Source organism: Arachis hypogaea, chromosome 8 (genome assembly GCF_003086295.3).
Source record: "Arachis hypogaea cultivar Tifrunner chromosome 8, arahy.Tifrunner.gnm2.J5K5, whole genome shotgun sequence".
Classification (NCBI taxonomy): Eukaryota; Viridiplantae; Streptophyta; class Magnoliopsida; order Fabales; family Fabaceae; genus Arachis; species Arachis hypogaea.
This window is the reverse complement of record NC_092043.1, coordinates 6,789,764-6,805,062: the sequence shown is the minus strand read 5'-3', so window position 1 is coordinate 6,805,062 and position 15,299 is coordinate 6,789,764. Positions and strand designations below refer to the sequence as shown.

The window sequence follows — 15,299 nt, the reverse complement described above, 5'->3', positions numbered from 1 at the left end:
GTTTCGTTGCCTAAAAAATTGATTTCCATAAAAGAAAAGCAGTCCCAAATATTTCCTATATTATCTTTAATATGCGCATTAATATATCAATGCCTGCAAGAGTAATATTAACTTTCAAACTTTTATTCCAAACTAGAGCAAGACCTCCGAATAACCTGGGGTTCTATTCAAAAAGAGTGTTCAAAACGTAATATCCTTCTAAATCTTTTAATTTTACATTCCTTAACTCTAGTCTCTATGAAGAACATGACGACTAGTTTTAACTTCTTACATAATTCCAATTCTGTCGCAGGTGCCGCTACCCCGCGATAGTTCCAACTAAAGAGATTTATGACTCTAGGTGAGGCTGGATTAGACCCGCCTCTCCGGCCATAAAACTGATCTTGAGCTCTTCTTGGACAATCACCATTTGTGCATCATCCTCTCCCTTGCTTGTTCCTTCAACCCTGCTCCTCTTTATAATGCTCCTAACTACTTTATCTTTCTCATGTCCCTCATCTTCACCCATGATTCTGAGTATTCCTTTCTCCTCTCTCTTCTTTTTAAAATTCAATTTGCTGTTGATGCCTTTCACTAATTCTAATTTCCATCGTGTTGGTTCATTTGTCATTGTCCTATCCTCTCTACTTCCTTCTTCTTCTTCATCACGTGCCAGCTCCACAATGTATACCTCATCGTTCTCTATTTTGTAAATTTCTTTTTCCTTCCTATTATCTTTTCTGCTATCTTCATTATTCTTATCACTGCATCACCACTATCCTCTTTTACTAATTCTGTAACTACTGCCCTTCCTTAGAAGCTTGTTTTTTCTCATCTCCTTTCTTGTCTGAATGTGTTCCTGTCCCTCGTTCTTTCTCCTAACCTTTTTTTAAAGATTTTCTTTAATGTTCTGGGCTCCTTACTTATATCAACTCCCTCCCATTGTTTATGATCTTGAGTTGGACTATTTGTTTTGGCCTATTTTTTATTTATATCATAGTTTCTTAGACCTAAAATAGAATGTCTTTGATTAAATAAATCCTCCATGCTGTTAGTTTGGTCATCTTTTTCACTTAGGCCTCTTATATCCACGCACATTTCCTTTATATCATTTTACTTTCTGATTGTCTTGGTAACCCTTTTCATTACTTCTATTAGATCGGCAACATACTCTTCTAGATACTTCTCATTCAATCCCTGAGTTTTAGGAATTTCTTCCAACTATTCTGCCAAATTCTGATTTTCCTGCTTTCTACTCTTCTATTTCTCCATGATTTCTTCGTCTAATTGATTGTGTCTCTCCTTAAGATTATTTTTTTCACTAGCTGCTGGCTCTTATTGACATACTATGCGCCTTCCTTCTTCTTGAAACTTATGCGCCTCCTCCTCTGCCTCTTGTTCCATTTGTTCTTCTGACCTGCCGCTTGTATCATATCTGTAGCTCAAATTTTTGACCTAGTTTGTTCCTAAATCTATCGTATATATTGGCTTTGAAGGATCCCAGATCGTCATTGTTGTTTCTCCTGAACATTCTTGTTGTCCATGCGCAGTATCCTGTAGTTGAGACAGTAACTGCTTGAAGTCGCTCATATTTGAAGAAAATCTAGCAGTTTGGCAAGTTCTCTCTTTTCAAGCAGTTTGGCAAGTTCTCTCTTTTCAACCAAAAACCTATTGGGAGAGCCTCTTTCACATTCAATGCCACCCTATCTCTTAAAAGGTTTCTACAATGTTGTTTCTTATTGGATCCTCTACCTTTTCATGCTACCTATTATATCACCAATCTCCGTTGCTGTTTTTTTTTTTAATGAACTCCAAAGGTAATCCATGTATTTGAATCTTTTTTAATGAACTCCAAAGGTAATCCATGAATTTGAATCCAGAATTCTATAAAATTGTGTCCAAACTCTTCAATTGCCATATTTTGTGTCCACAATTTAAGATTCAGCAATTGGCCTTTGAAGCTCCATGACCCATTCTTAAGGATCTATAGCCCTTTTCTCTGATTTTGAAATTGATTAAGATTTTATTTTTTGTTTACTTTTGATATGAATAATTGAATACTCCTTCGAAATTTTTTCACATTCCTATTAATGCATTTTTGCATGTTCTAAAGTTGATTTTCTTCTCAATTATGAACTTTTCTACAAGATTGATGCAGTCCATTCTGAATCCTTTGAGTTCTTTTTGCTTGAATTTGATTGTTCTGCCTTCAATAGATATTTGGTGTATTCCAGCCATCTAGTTTTGTCGATTGTGGTTAAAAGGTTTGGTGATGATGTTGTGTTGAGTTTGACTTTATGGTTCTGTTTCAGGTCTAATAACTTGGATTTAGGAGAAATCTAAACTTAGACTACGGTTATGAAAAGGTTTGGTTACAAAAAACTTTGGTTAAGAAAAAGAAAATTTTGATGATTTGTGATTATGTCTCTCCCTATTGGAGCAATTTCAAGTTCTCTCTTGATGAGAGAAAATTTCTCTCCTTGTTAGAGTTTGTGGAAATTATAACATCATAGTCTATCGATATTCATTATTTTGTATGATCTTTGTTACAGGCCCAGTTGTCTTTATATGTCCAAGGTATTAATATAACATCTCAAAATAATACATATAATATTTTTCAATAATCTTTGGCATAATTTATTGTTTATCAAATTCCATGTCCTGCTCCGAAATATATTACCTTGGTGCACAATGATAAATTGTAAGTGAGCCAAAACTTAAGATTTCTTCCAATTATCGCAGAAAAGAATGTTAACAAACAAATTTAAAAAAATAACATAATGCATTTCATTGACAAAAGAAAAAAATGCATTTCGTTTTTTTTAAGACTGACTACTCAATATTTACATCGTATTTTTACACTAAGAAAAATTACACTAAAATTCTTTTCTTTGCACTTTAATGCACAGATAATTTTTTTTCCTGTAGTAAAAAAAAATTATATAATTAATGACTGAAAACCCCCAAACTAAAATAAAAAAAAATAAAAAAATAACCAATGCAATATAATTGTTAGTACCAAGCAGCTACTTTACAATGTTTTTGTTGAGCCCACCTATAGAAGAAAAAAAAAAAACAATTCAGATCTAATTCACCCGACCCTTCCCTCAATTGATTGAGTATCCTTCTCAATGGGCCCCGAATATTCCTTCTCCTCCTTCCTCCTACTTCCCATCCGCAGAAGCCCATACAACTTCCGGAACTCCCTTACAGTATGAAAGCTTTCCCTACATATAACCGCACCCGGTTCGTTATCATCACTGCTCCGACCCGAGCCGCTCTCACTCAACCTCCCTCCCCCTCTTGCTCTCCTCGAATCACCACCACCGTTTGATTGAGCCTGCAAAGCCGTTATAACCGTTTTCAAGGCCCGAGTCGGTGAATTCCGGTTCGATATCATAATCTCGCCGACTTCGGCAGGGCTAAGCCGTGCCCCAGTCTGGAAAACTTCCTCCACCTGAGTGAAAAGCTTGTGTTCCTTAAGCCCTAGGTAACTGCTCGCGAGAATCTTGAACGTTGAGAAATCGCATAAGGGAAAGTGTATGTGAACGTCAACCCTACCAGGCCTCAGCACCGCTTGATCCACCTCATCCTTCGTGCCGTTCATCGTGAACACCATCACGCGCTCCTCGCCGCAGCACGAAACGATGCCGTCCATGAAGTTCAGCATGCTCGAAACGCTGATCACCGCCGTTGACTTTCCAGACAGCAACCGGTCTAGGTCCTCGATCACAATCATCGATTTGCTCGTCGTTTGCATCAGCAGAGTTTTCCAATTGGATCCGTCGGTTACCTTCGAAACATCGATGTCGTAGATGTCGTAGCAAAGGAACTTCGCCATCGCGGCGATGAAGCTCGATTTCCCCGTGCCGGAGGCACCGTAGAGGAGGTAGCTCCGCTTCCAAACGCGGCCTAACCGGTGATAGTACTGCTTTGACTTGAGGAACTGGTCCAGATCCAATTTCACCTTGTTCTTCAGCTCGGCGTCCATCGCCACCGTATCGAAGCTCGCCGGATGCGTGAACGCGACCGACCTCCACCGCGACGACTCGCCGGCGCTGGAGTTCGTGTACAGCCTGATCTCCTTCCTTCGCAGTTCAATTTCCTCCGCCACGGAAAGAATGTGCTGGAAGTACTGCCGGAAAACCCTGCGCTTGTCCTTCTTCTTGATTCGGAGCACGAGAGCGGCGGAATCGGAACCGACGCCGCCGATGACGGCGTCATTGGTCTTGGTCCAAGAGAGCTTGGCGCCGAGGAAGATGTCCTGAATGGTCTGGTTGGCGTCGAGGTGGAGGTAGATATCTGCGGGGTTGTGGCCGGAGAAGAGGTTAGTGTAATCGGAGTCTTGTACCGAAGGGAGAGAATCAAGGTAGGTGAGGATTTTCCGGTAGAGATGATTCTCCTGGAAATGGTGGTTGTAGAGTGGGACTTTGAAGGACTGGTGGACATGGAGTCGGTCCTCGAAGGAGAGCCACCATTTATTGAGGATTTGGAGAGCAGAGGTTTTGCGGAAGAACCGAAGGACAAGGAAGGTGGAAACAACGATGAAGAAGAGGGTAGATATGGAAGTGGCCCAAGGCCATGGCCAAAGCTTCATGTTTTTGTTGATGAGAACTGAGAAGTGAGAAGGTACGAGAATTGATTTATTTGAAGGCGAATATAATTTTGGTTTGTGAAGTGTGATGAAGAATGAATCAATGATGATGTTGCAGGGAATGATATTGTTGGAATTGGTATTGATAATGGTGATGATGGAATTAGTGTGTTTGAACTTTGAAGAAGTCGTCGCACAAAGAAGGTCCGTGCCGGCAAGTTTTATATTTCAAAGTAAATGGATATATAAACGTGTTGTTCTTTTAAGGCGTTCCGTTTTCAAGGTTTTTGACTCCTACTTGTTCTGCGCAGAAATTTCTAAATTATTCCCATTTTTTTCTTTTATTTTGTTTCAACTCTTAAGAGGGAATATATATATACATACATATATATATATATATATATATATATATATATATATATATATATATATATATATATATATAGACTACTGGTTTCCTTGCCATATCTTATTGACCAATGAATTCGAGAAGTGCTGCTTCTTCGCAGAAAATGACAGGCTATAAGGTAAGTTGTCTTAATCAAATCAACTATGCAACCATGAACAATATTTCATTATTTTGAGAGAGAAAGAAAGAAAGACTATTATGTACTATCACTCACTCTGCAATTTTTAAGTTAAAGTAAGATTACTAATATTATCAAGTTTGCAAATAATATATTGCTTCGTATGTGAAGAAAATATTTCCTTCATTCACTAATGTTTGCTTCTATGAAAACACTTTTGGGCAGGATAACTTAAAAGTTAAGCTTTTGTTTCCCCTTAATAAAAAGGAAAAGATAATTTGGGTCTGGATATTAAGATTTATTAAGAATTTGTCTGCAAAATTAGTTAATTTTAAGGAAAACGAGTGTATACAAATTATATCTTATAAGGGGGTTTACCTTTTTTCTTTCTTCACTTTCAGCTTATCTAAAACAAGTTTATTAAATAATTCATATTAAATATATCAATCAAAAACCCATATCAAAATATGCCTCTTTTTCTTTTTTTTTTAAATCTAAAAAATTTTATTGAAAATCCATTTTATTTTTTTAAAGTACCATTTGACTTTGTGCTTGTTTGAGTGTTATTATTTTGATAAAAAAATATCTTTTTTAATGAAAAAAGCTTTTTTTTTAGCGTTTTTAGCAAATTTCTAGTAATAAAAATAAAAGCACTAGAAAAAAATATATTTTGTAAGAAGCTACAATTTACAGCTTTTTTCAAAAGATTTTTTTCATAAAAAAATATTTTTTGCATAATAAATAAATAAATACTTTTATATTATTATACCCAAATATAATTGATAAATAAAAAAATCTTTTTGCATGAGATATCCAAACATAAAATTACTTTTTCATAAGATCTTTTAAAAAAAGATAACTCAAAAAATATATTTTCTTAGAAACTCACCCAAACAAGCCCTTTGTAATACTTCTCAAACTGTAATATTTTCGCTATGTGGTTATCCTTGGTTTTCTTCAACGCTGTGGCAGTTTACTAATAGACAGAACTTGATCGATTGAGGAGTATTGAGAAACAAAATAATTTGACCACCATGTGTGGAATGAGGAGGTAGACAAGAAGTAACAGACAACATCCAAATGCTGATATTGTTTGTTCATTATTTGGTGATTGAAATCCAAAACTGTCAAATTTTTCTATCTTTGACATTTTATAATGAACCATTTGTGCTTTTAGGTCAAGAGATAAAGGAAAAGGTAGTACTTAACCTAACCCAAATTGTCAAGCTACATATTGAAGTAAATATGTCACTAATTTTTTTTTTCAGAGCCATTGTTGAATCACGAGGAAGCCCGACAAAAAGGAGTTGGGAGTGAAAATACGTGACCATAAGCCATTAACAATGGTCTGATTTTCTGGTTTGAAACTTAGGAAAAAATTGAGAAAGAGCAAAACACTTGGTCGATAGGTGAATGCATTAGGATAATAAGAGGTATTGTCATCTGATATAATGTTCAACAATAAAGAAAGGAAATGACAAAAGGATTCTGTAGTAGGCATATTTTTGGGTTTCGACAATGAGAAGAAGGAAAGTCGAACTCCATCAATTCAATAGATGACTTTGGAATGTTGATCGAAGAAGAAGTGAATTGTGGTTCTAAAATAGCTTCAACCAAAGATTCACAACCTATATAGGGCCAAATAGGTTAATCGAGGATTTTCCTCAACGCACTAACCATTAGAGATAAAGACTCATATAGTTGACCTATAATAAGGGATGAAAGGTCGATGTATTTTTCATTATGTAGCATGATCACTAAAGGATGATAGTTGATTTTTGTATTTAAATTGACTTGGGACAAAAAAAACAAATGCATTACATCTGCTAACATAAAAAAAAGCTACATACTCGCTATTAGAAATAGGGTCACCACTTGTACCCATGTTATTTTGAACAAAGCCTGAGATAACAGTCGAGTCAAACTTAATATCAAAAGTGTCTTTAAGACAATCAGAAGGCTAAGATACACATTTTCTATCAGAAAGCAGACTTGTTAAAGCAACAAACTCTATCAAGATTGGTCTCATCATACTATAAAAAAATTGTTGGCCAAAGTACACCAAAGTTAAAGACCCCCTCTTAAAAAGGGTGCAATGTGTGAAAGGTTAAAGGTGGCTAATTTTAGAGCTTGAGTGATGCCTAATGATTTTTCATATGAACTTGTATGTCAGAGCAAGTCTCGACATCCAAAAAGAAAATAGAGTAGTGTTTGACTCTTTAGAAGGGGTTGTTCAAAAAACTCAACTACCAAAATAAGTGGCTTTGGTGATTTTACAAAATATGAGATGCAAGTGATTTGGGAAGAAAGAAAAAAAAAAGATGTAGACTCTACTTGTTCTTGAGTTGAAAGGGGTCTTAAGAAAGAATGCATAACTTCATTAATTTTGAAAGAAAATAATATCTGGCTTCGTCAAAACTTAGTAGCCTCCACAGTTAAATTTAGGGTGCTCAAAGTGCATCTTCATTATAAAATTGAGTTATATTGGCAAACAAAGAAGGTGGTTCCATTACTTGAATATCATCTTTATCTTGCTAATGAAGGATTTGAGATAAGGAAGCGGCGATAATAGAGTTAGAAGTTGCAGCAGCAGCAACAACGATAAAGGCCGCCACGACAATATTAGTAGTAGAAGATGCAATGACATTCACAAGAGTTGGGTTTTGGACTTATGAAGATGATATTTTTTAAGCAACAACAACTCTAGGAGATTAAGAAGCCATAGGAACTTTTGATGAAGAAGTATCGTTTTGAGAAAGATGGAAGATTTTAGAAAATGAACGATTGCAGAAGATGGAAGGAGTGAAAATGTGAATGAGAAGATAGAATCTTCTTTTTCAAAACATTTTAAATGAAGTTAATAATGGTAATAATGGCTCAAAGCCCATAGGTCTGGAACCATAGAGTAATGTTACACATTTTCAGAAAAACACTCGCATCATTTCAGCCCTTGTAACTATCTTTTTAAATTTTAGAATTTGAAAGGACAACATATTTGGAATATAAAATCCTTTTTTCTCAGATATTTATGAAATGATAAGTTTTAATGGGTAATTTATTAGTACAAAACGAACTTTGACCAAAACTATATCCTTCGACTTAAAGTACTTGTTGATAAAAACAAGTTATACTAACTTTCAAGATCGAGAAAATGTAAGAAGTGTGGTATCAATGATGGTGGTGTTAAGCAATCCTCGATACAAATACATTATATTAAGCTGTGAAGTCGAAAATGAAGAGATCGGTTTTGTGGGTGATATTTTTACATTTGACATGTATTCAGTTGACCAAGTAAAAAGATACTTCTAAGGGTATTCACCAAAGATTCTTCTATAAGATATTGGTTAAAAAAGATGAAAGTAACAAAGGGTGTCGAAGATATGGATAAAGGATCATAATTAACACGTGCTTAAATTTTGTAATTTGATCCAAATGAATAAACTATCATGAACGTGAGGTGCATTACTTGACTCCCAAGTTGAAGCAGAACTTGGGTGTATGATTTTGAGGAGCAAGTTTAGAAAGAATGTGGGAAAACCTACGTAACTACCAAGAAAAACTTCTAATGAATCAAGAGTTTTCTCTATAAATAGAAGAAGCAAAGAATTACAGAAGACTTTCACTCAACAACACAAATTTTCATTTCAAGTCTGTTTGATTCTACTTTCATGTTCACTTCTGATAAATATTTGTTTGTATAATTCTTTTTATTCGTGATACTGTTCTACTCGTTTTTTGGTCGACTTCGATTGAAAATGCTGCCCTTTCTCTTTGACTGGAAATGAAACAAAGTTGCATCCACCAATTCTGCCCTTTCTCTTCGACTGGAAATGATTGAAAAAACTCATGCTTCCAAGCTTACAGGTCGAGATGTTTTAGTCAAAGTTGTCACTCAAACCACTAACGCTTAACACACGAATATTCGAAGCTGGACAACCTCAATAGGATCTGAAGCTAATGTTAAGGAGCTTACTCTAATTGCCCTTATTTTGTTTAGTATTTTTTACTTTCTTTGTTTTGTTAACGACAATATTTGTTGAGATACTTTCTTTTTACATACGTGGTTCGATTGTTATTTGTATCTCATTCCATGCGCATTATCACCAACAAATTTTTCGATTTCAAAGAGCATTAAAACATTTTCGACTACAAAAGATCTCAGTTTTGTCCTTTAAAACTTGTGTCAAAGTAATTTTACTAAATCACGTGTTCTTCACATGTTTCTTTCAAATTTTTAAAACTTGGAAAATGGTTATAAGGAAATGAAACGGTCCGTGTGTTTTTAGGAATGTTAACGTTTCTAATGGGCTTTTCATTAATTTAAATTCTTTTGGTATTCCCATGTCCTCATCATTACTCATTACTTTCATTAAGCACTTCCTAAAAATTCGTCTCTCTCAAGACTTTCTTACTTTCTCTGCAAACCCTTCTTTATTTGAAAATTTCATTGCATGACTACTCAATCTGGCCTTCATTCTAGTAGTGCCTCCTCTTCATCTTCTACCATGGCTGCAACCACTACTACCAACATCCCTATTACTACTTCTACTACGGGGATGACAATGGCATTTGTTTCTATCTCTGCTGCCAAAGCTGCTACTGCTGCTCCAGGTGGGGCTTCTACTACTCCCACTTCTTCGTCCTAAGAGGGTGATGACGACATTCACATCATAGGTCCTCCAACTCTGTTAACCAGCGTGTCACAATTTTATAACGATGATGGGACTCCAAAATCTCTCAATCCCGGTGTCGAGACTACCGCCTTATGGTGTAGTCAAGTACTATTTCTATTTCAAGTCTCCAATGTCACATATTCATTCTTAGGTCCAATCTCGACTTTAGGACAACTCGAGTAGATTTTTTCTTTCTTTCCTTTTCCTCCGAAACACCTTCCTTTAATTTTTTATAAGAATGCCAAAGTTGCTTACTTTTCCAATCAAGTCTTTAGGACTGCTACCCCAAAAGAGTAGAGCTCATGTTTTTCGACTTAACTGTCGAGACTTTCTCTCACCTACAAATTTTTATGGAAGTCTCTAGGTATAGTATCGGCTCTTCGACTTTCAACCCATGACCTTTCCTACACTTCCCCTTTACTTGGAGTTAGTTTATATTTTTGGTGTCCAGCCACAAATAATTTTTATTTTACTTATGGGAAGATGGGTCCGACCCTAATAAAAATCTTAGCTCTGATTGGTTTATCTCCCGATGAAAAAGATGTCTGTTGGATAACCCTGTGTCTTAAAGATGTCTATGACATTAATTTCGACTCAACTTCTATGTCGAGATTCATTCACAATAACATAGGTTCTGATGAGGATCCCATTACCGACAGTGAACATGTTGTCTTTTTGCTTTTATGGTTTAATACTTTTGACTTTTGTCCGAAATCAATCCAAATCTAGAAGAGTAATTACCTTTCATTAGCTATCATGTTTCATCACAAGAAATACATCAATCTTTTCTCTCTTATCTTGGATCAATTGTATGAAGCTCTTTCTTTGGTAGTTAGTGAAATTTGATGAGGGGAATCATTGATCAATCCGTTTGGCCCCTTCTAGGTTGTCAATTTATGGCTCAGGTAGTGTTCGAGCCTCAATTTAGTACCCCTTTCTGAATTCTCAAAAACTCTACTTGAAGGTATCGGACTTTCTTCTCTTACTTGGTTAGAACCTGAGGGTATGTTCTCCATTGATGCTTTTTGCCACTTCATTAAACTCCTCCTTAATGTTAAAAAAAAACGATGACTCAACCTATCATCCAAACCCTCTGGCCTGTTGAAAAAGTAAGATAGGCTACCTTCATTCTCTTACAAGTATCAAGCTTGAAAATTAAGAAGCTCTTGATGAACTGTGGGCAAAAACCCTTACTCCTCAAATTCTCCCTGTAGGGCTTCTTTGTGAGTCAACCATGGATCTCAAGAAAAAACTTGTCACATATTTTCCACAGTATTTGTCAAAGCAATTTGGTCTCACACAAGCACTACCTTCCCCACTCTCTCTTGAAGTTGGAGCTCAAATGATTCATTATGAAGTGTTGGCTTTGAAGGAATTCGACCAAATTTTGGATATGAATCATCATCGAGTAACTACCCAATACTAAAGATTTGGTCTCAAATTATGCTTCCTTTCGACCACCTGATTTTCACAAATGGTGGTTTAACTATTATGCTTCTCATTGCCCTTCAATCGATCAAGCTCTTTCTTACTTGATTTTTCCTCCTACACAGACTGCTGCTCTATCAAAGAAAATCAAAGGTGAGCACATCAAAGAAATTGTTGCCTTTGAGAAATATTATAAGGTAAAATGGAATTTTTGGAACGTAAAGTACATTTTCATCGAGGCCAAAGAGGTATGAAAAAAGAAAAAGAAAGCACACTTTCACATATGTCTCGATCACTATTTGAAAGCTTTAAGTCGAGACCCTTTTGTGCTGGAAAAAAATTATAAAACCATTTAAAATTTCTTATTTTCCTAATGCTTCTTTTAATTGGCCTTGCTGATCAACTATATATATGACCCTCCTAAAGGAACCTTAAGAGTAGATTATCGATTTCAGAGAAAAGATCCTTGTACCTCGACAAGCGAGATTAACCACCGTTCTTGACAGGTGCATAGCAACTCATCAATATCAATATATAAATAGTATATAATAAATCTCAGTGATCACTACTCATATGGCACAAGTCCATTAATACTCATCTCATTAATCTCAATAACCATAATAATTCGTTATCAATTTCCAAACTCATCATCAATTCTCAATATATTATCATATCAACACTCCGTCAATCCACTCAAGTCATTCCATCCACAGAACTTCCCAAGCCTAAGTCTCTGTCTTCTAAAATCATATACAAAATATCTAAGTTAAGTTACCAATCCCATCCTCACTAATCTTAAAGCCTAATCACAAGTTAAAAGTCTTAAGTAGAGATTAGAGAAGTTTAGAAAGGTTGAGAAACTATTAAAATATTAAAAAAAAATAAGTATTCAGCAAAACAGGGGTCATGTGTAACTCCCTTACTATCAAAATGTCACGGTTTCGGGTGCGCCACTCTTATGGTGGGGGTATTATGATGACTTTATTATGTTAAATAATAAGGTATGAGCCTTTACGCGTAAATCTATCGATGGCTTTACTAAAAGCTTAAACTTTTTCAACAAGAACAAACAACACATATTCACATACTTAATATTAATAATACATTATAGTATTACATACAAAAGCAATTACAAAACCTACTCTTCTGAATAAAACTCTAACTAACAAGGAAAGGGGAAAATAAATTCTAACAACTCAACTCGTAAATATAATCTTCTATGCTCCTATAGCTCTGCACTAAACCTTCGCACCTGTAGCTAAAAGGGGTGAAAATAGGGGATAAGAATTAGGAAGTTCTTAGCAGGGTCACCATAGCCAACAACAACGAGCAATAGAATACATTTAGACTTAACAAATCAAGAACATAGAAATCAAACAATCATATAGGACACCCACAATTACAGAAAACACATTCACAAACAAATATGTGCAAACAAATATGATGCATGTCTGTCATATGGTAATGAGCTTATTTGTCGGTTATATAGCCAGACCCGATAAGTCTGGTAGCTAATCTGATCACTATCTTTCTGTTGTGTATTAATACCATTAGAGGAAATACGTGTCCTATCACCATTAGAGGAATTATGTGTCATGTCACTATTAGAGGGAATAGGTGTCCTATCACCCTCACAACCAGAGAAAAAACAAAAAAACATACGTATCATCAATCATCCTCAACCATGTCTCATTTATCATATTCATTAAATTTCATAATAAAACTCAGTTTTCTTCATTCTTCTTCCTCATCCCTTTTCCGGAGTAAATGGACAATGCCACTGCATCTTACTTGGTAATTCAAATCTTAAATATCCTCTTTGTGACATTCTCCAAAATCCTTCAAAACCATTTCACTTAAAATCAATTCTTCTTTCAAAAGATAAAAGAATAATTATTTATTAGTTAAATCCCTCGGTAGACCTTTAGACTTTTAGAGGAACGACAACCAATCTCATTTCAAAACCAAATCATTTAAACTAAAAAATAATTCATTCTTTTCTTAAATAAATCAAAATCAAATAAAACGATTCTTCAATCCAAATTAACCAAAATAAAACTTCTCAAAATTCTTCTAAAAATTTTGGCAGCACCTCTCCCAAAACTCAGACCTTGCCACCCTTCTCGGTCCCATCCAAACTATTTCTAATAGCAAAATCATTTACAAAATCGAACCAATCCTAATATTAAATCTCTTTCAAAATCAAACCAACTCAAAATCCAACTGCTTTTAAAATCAAATCATTTTCTTTAATAATTCAAAATCAATTTATATAATTCTTAAAACTTTTGAAAATTTATTTTAACCCTCAAACTTTTTAGAAATTACACTTTAATCACTAAATTTCTAAAAATTCTATTTTAACTCATAAACTTTCTTTTATTTAGCTTCCAGTCCCAAAACTCTTTCTTAATTATATTTTGACCACAAAATAGTCAAAACATGAGGGTTTTGTATTTTTCAAAGAACCAAATCAAACTCATCAAAAGTTAATCAAAATTACTTGATATTTAACTAGTTTTTCATCGATTTCGGTAACTGATTTTTCACAGTTTTTAATTTAATCTCGTAGCCATCAAATCTCATCAAATTTATCTCGAAATACCACATCACAACATCTCCAAAATAATCAAAACACCCCAGCTGATTGTTCATACATAGTCGAACTAAAATCTCAAGTAAACAATATAATTCAACAAAAATTCAACATAAACTTAATCAAACTCAAACAATAATCAATCAAACCAATATTCACTTATAAAATTATCAAACCTTACCTCCGTACAGAAATTATAACAACCGAAGCTTCAAGAAAGGTTTTTGAATGAGAAATTGAAGAAGAAAACGTCAAAATCGGCTATTCCACCTCCGAGGCTCCCTCGGCCAAATTTTGCATGGAGGGACAGCAGCTCCACCATAATTTTTTCTCGAACAAAGGTGACGTCAATGTGAAGAGGAAGAAGATACAAACACTTTGATCGAATTAGAATTTTTATTGGAGTTACGGATCTCAAGAAGTCGAAGCTTGAAGGTCACGGTTCTATGGAGGTATTCATTTTCTCTCTCATGGTCTTTCTCTCTTGTTTTCCTTATGGTTTCGGTGGTTCATGAGAGAAGATAGGATTAGTTAATTAATGATGGTGGTGTGGTGGCAAGGAGGGCTTGGGTGTCACATTCTTAAGCTGTTGAGTGAGCGATTCAAATTATAAATATCTTAAACAGATACTTATGAAAGATGGATATATTAAAACACAAGTAATAATATATTTAGGGATAAAATATGTTTGAGTTACTAATATAAATAAAATTAGTAATATAATTATAAAAGATATACGATGAAACATTAGCAAAGCTAAGTTCAGCGAATAGTACCGATATTTACTCATATCGGTGGATATCGAACTTGATAATAATACTATTAACTAAACTCTATTTTTAAATTAAAAATATCAACTATTCTACATATAATTTTTATTACTTATAAATTACTAGAATTATAGTTTTAATTATATAAAATATTTTATCATAACAAATATATATATATATATATATATATATTACTTTTAATAAAATAATTTTTGAAAATAAGGAACTCCAATTAATAAAATAAATTATGACTTATTTATATTTAGATTTTTAAAAATGTGGGTCGTTATATTCTACCCACTTTACAATAATTTTGCCTTCGAAAATTGATACAATAAAATAACAAAATCTACAAAAAAGAAACTAGATTCATGAGAAAAATATAAGTAACGTCAAGGATGAATACTAAAAAAGATTCAAGTGAACAGATAGGATCACAATTAGGCAAAGATATACATGAACAATAAGGTGTAATTGAAAGAAGTAATCAAATCACATTTTAAGGAGAGAATCCGAAACAAAGAATTCCAATAAAAATAATGAAAGAAGAGATGACACTAAATCACATAGCATGAATAAAGAAATCTTTAAAACGCAACTTCTAACATTCCCAAATCTCGTGATTTGCATAACCTGTTATTTTTATTTCGTCTATGAAACTCCATTAGTGTTTCCGTATACACAAATCATCAGTATTAAGTTGGCCAGACCTAATACCATGAGAGATGTAAT

At 34.4% G+C, this 15,299-nt stretch overlaps 1 protein-coding gene across 1 annotated transcript; it reads right to left on the bottom strand.

Annotated features, from left to right (window-relative positions):
* Window positions 1-2,742: 2,742 nt before the first annotated feature.
* LOC112705869 (AAA-ATPase At2g46620) lies at window positions 2,743-4,962 on the bottom strand. The gene has a single exon (XM_025756864.3). It carries the CDS (start codon window positions 4,574-4,576, stop codon window positions 3,071-3,073), a length of 1,506 nt encoding a protein of 501 aa, XP_025612649.1. The 5' UTR covers window positions 4,577-4,962; the 3' UTR covers window positions 2,743-3,070.
* Between the last annotated feature and the right edge of the window lie 10,337 nt (window positions 4,963-15,299).

Excerpts from the sequence above, each read along its gene's own strand:
- LOC112705869 (XM_025756864.3), bottom strand. The coding sequence starts at position 4,576 with ATGAAGCTTTGGCCATGGCCTTGGGCCACTTCCATATCTACCCTCTTC.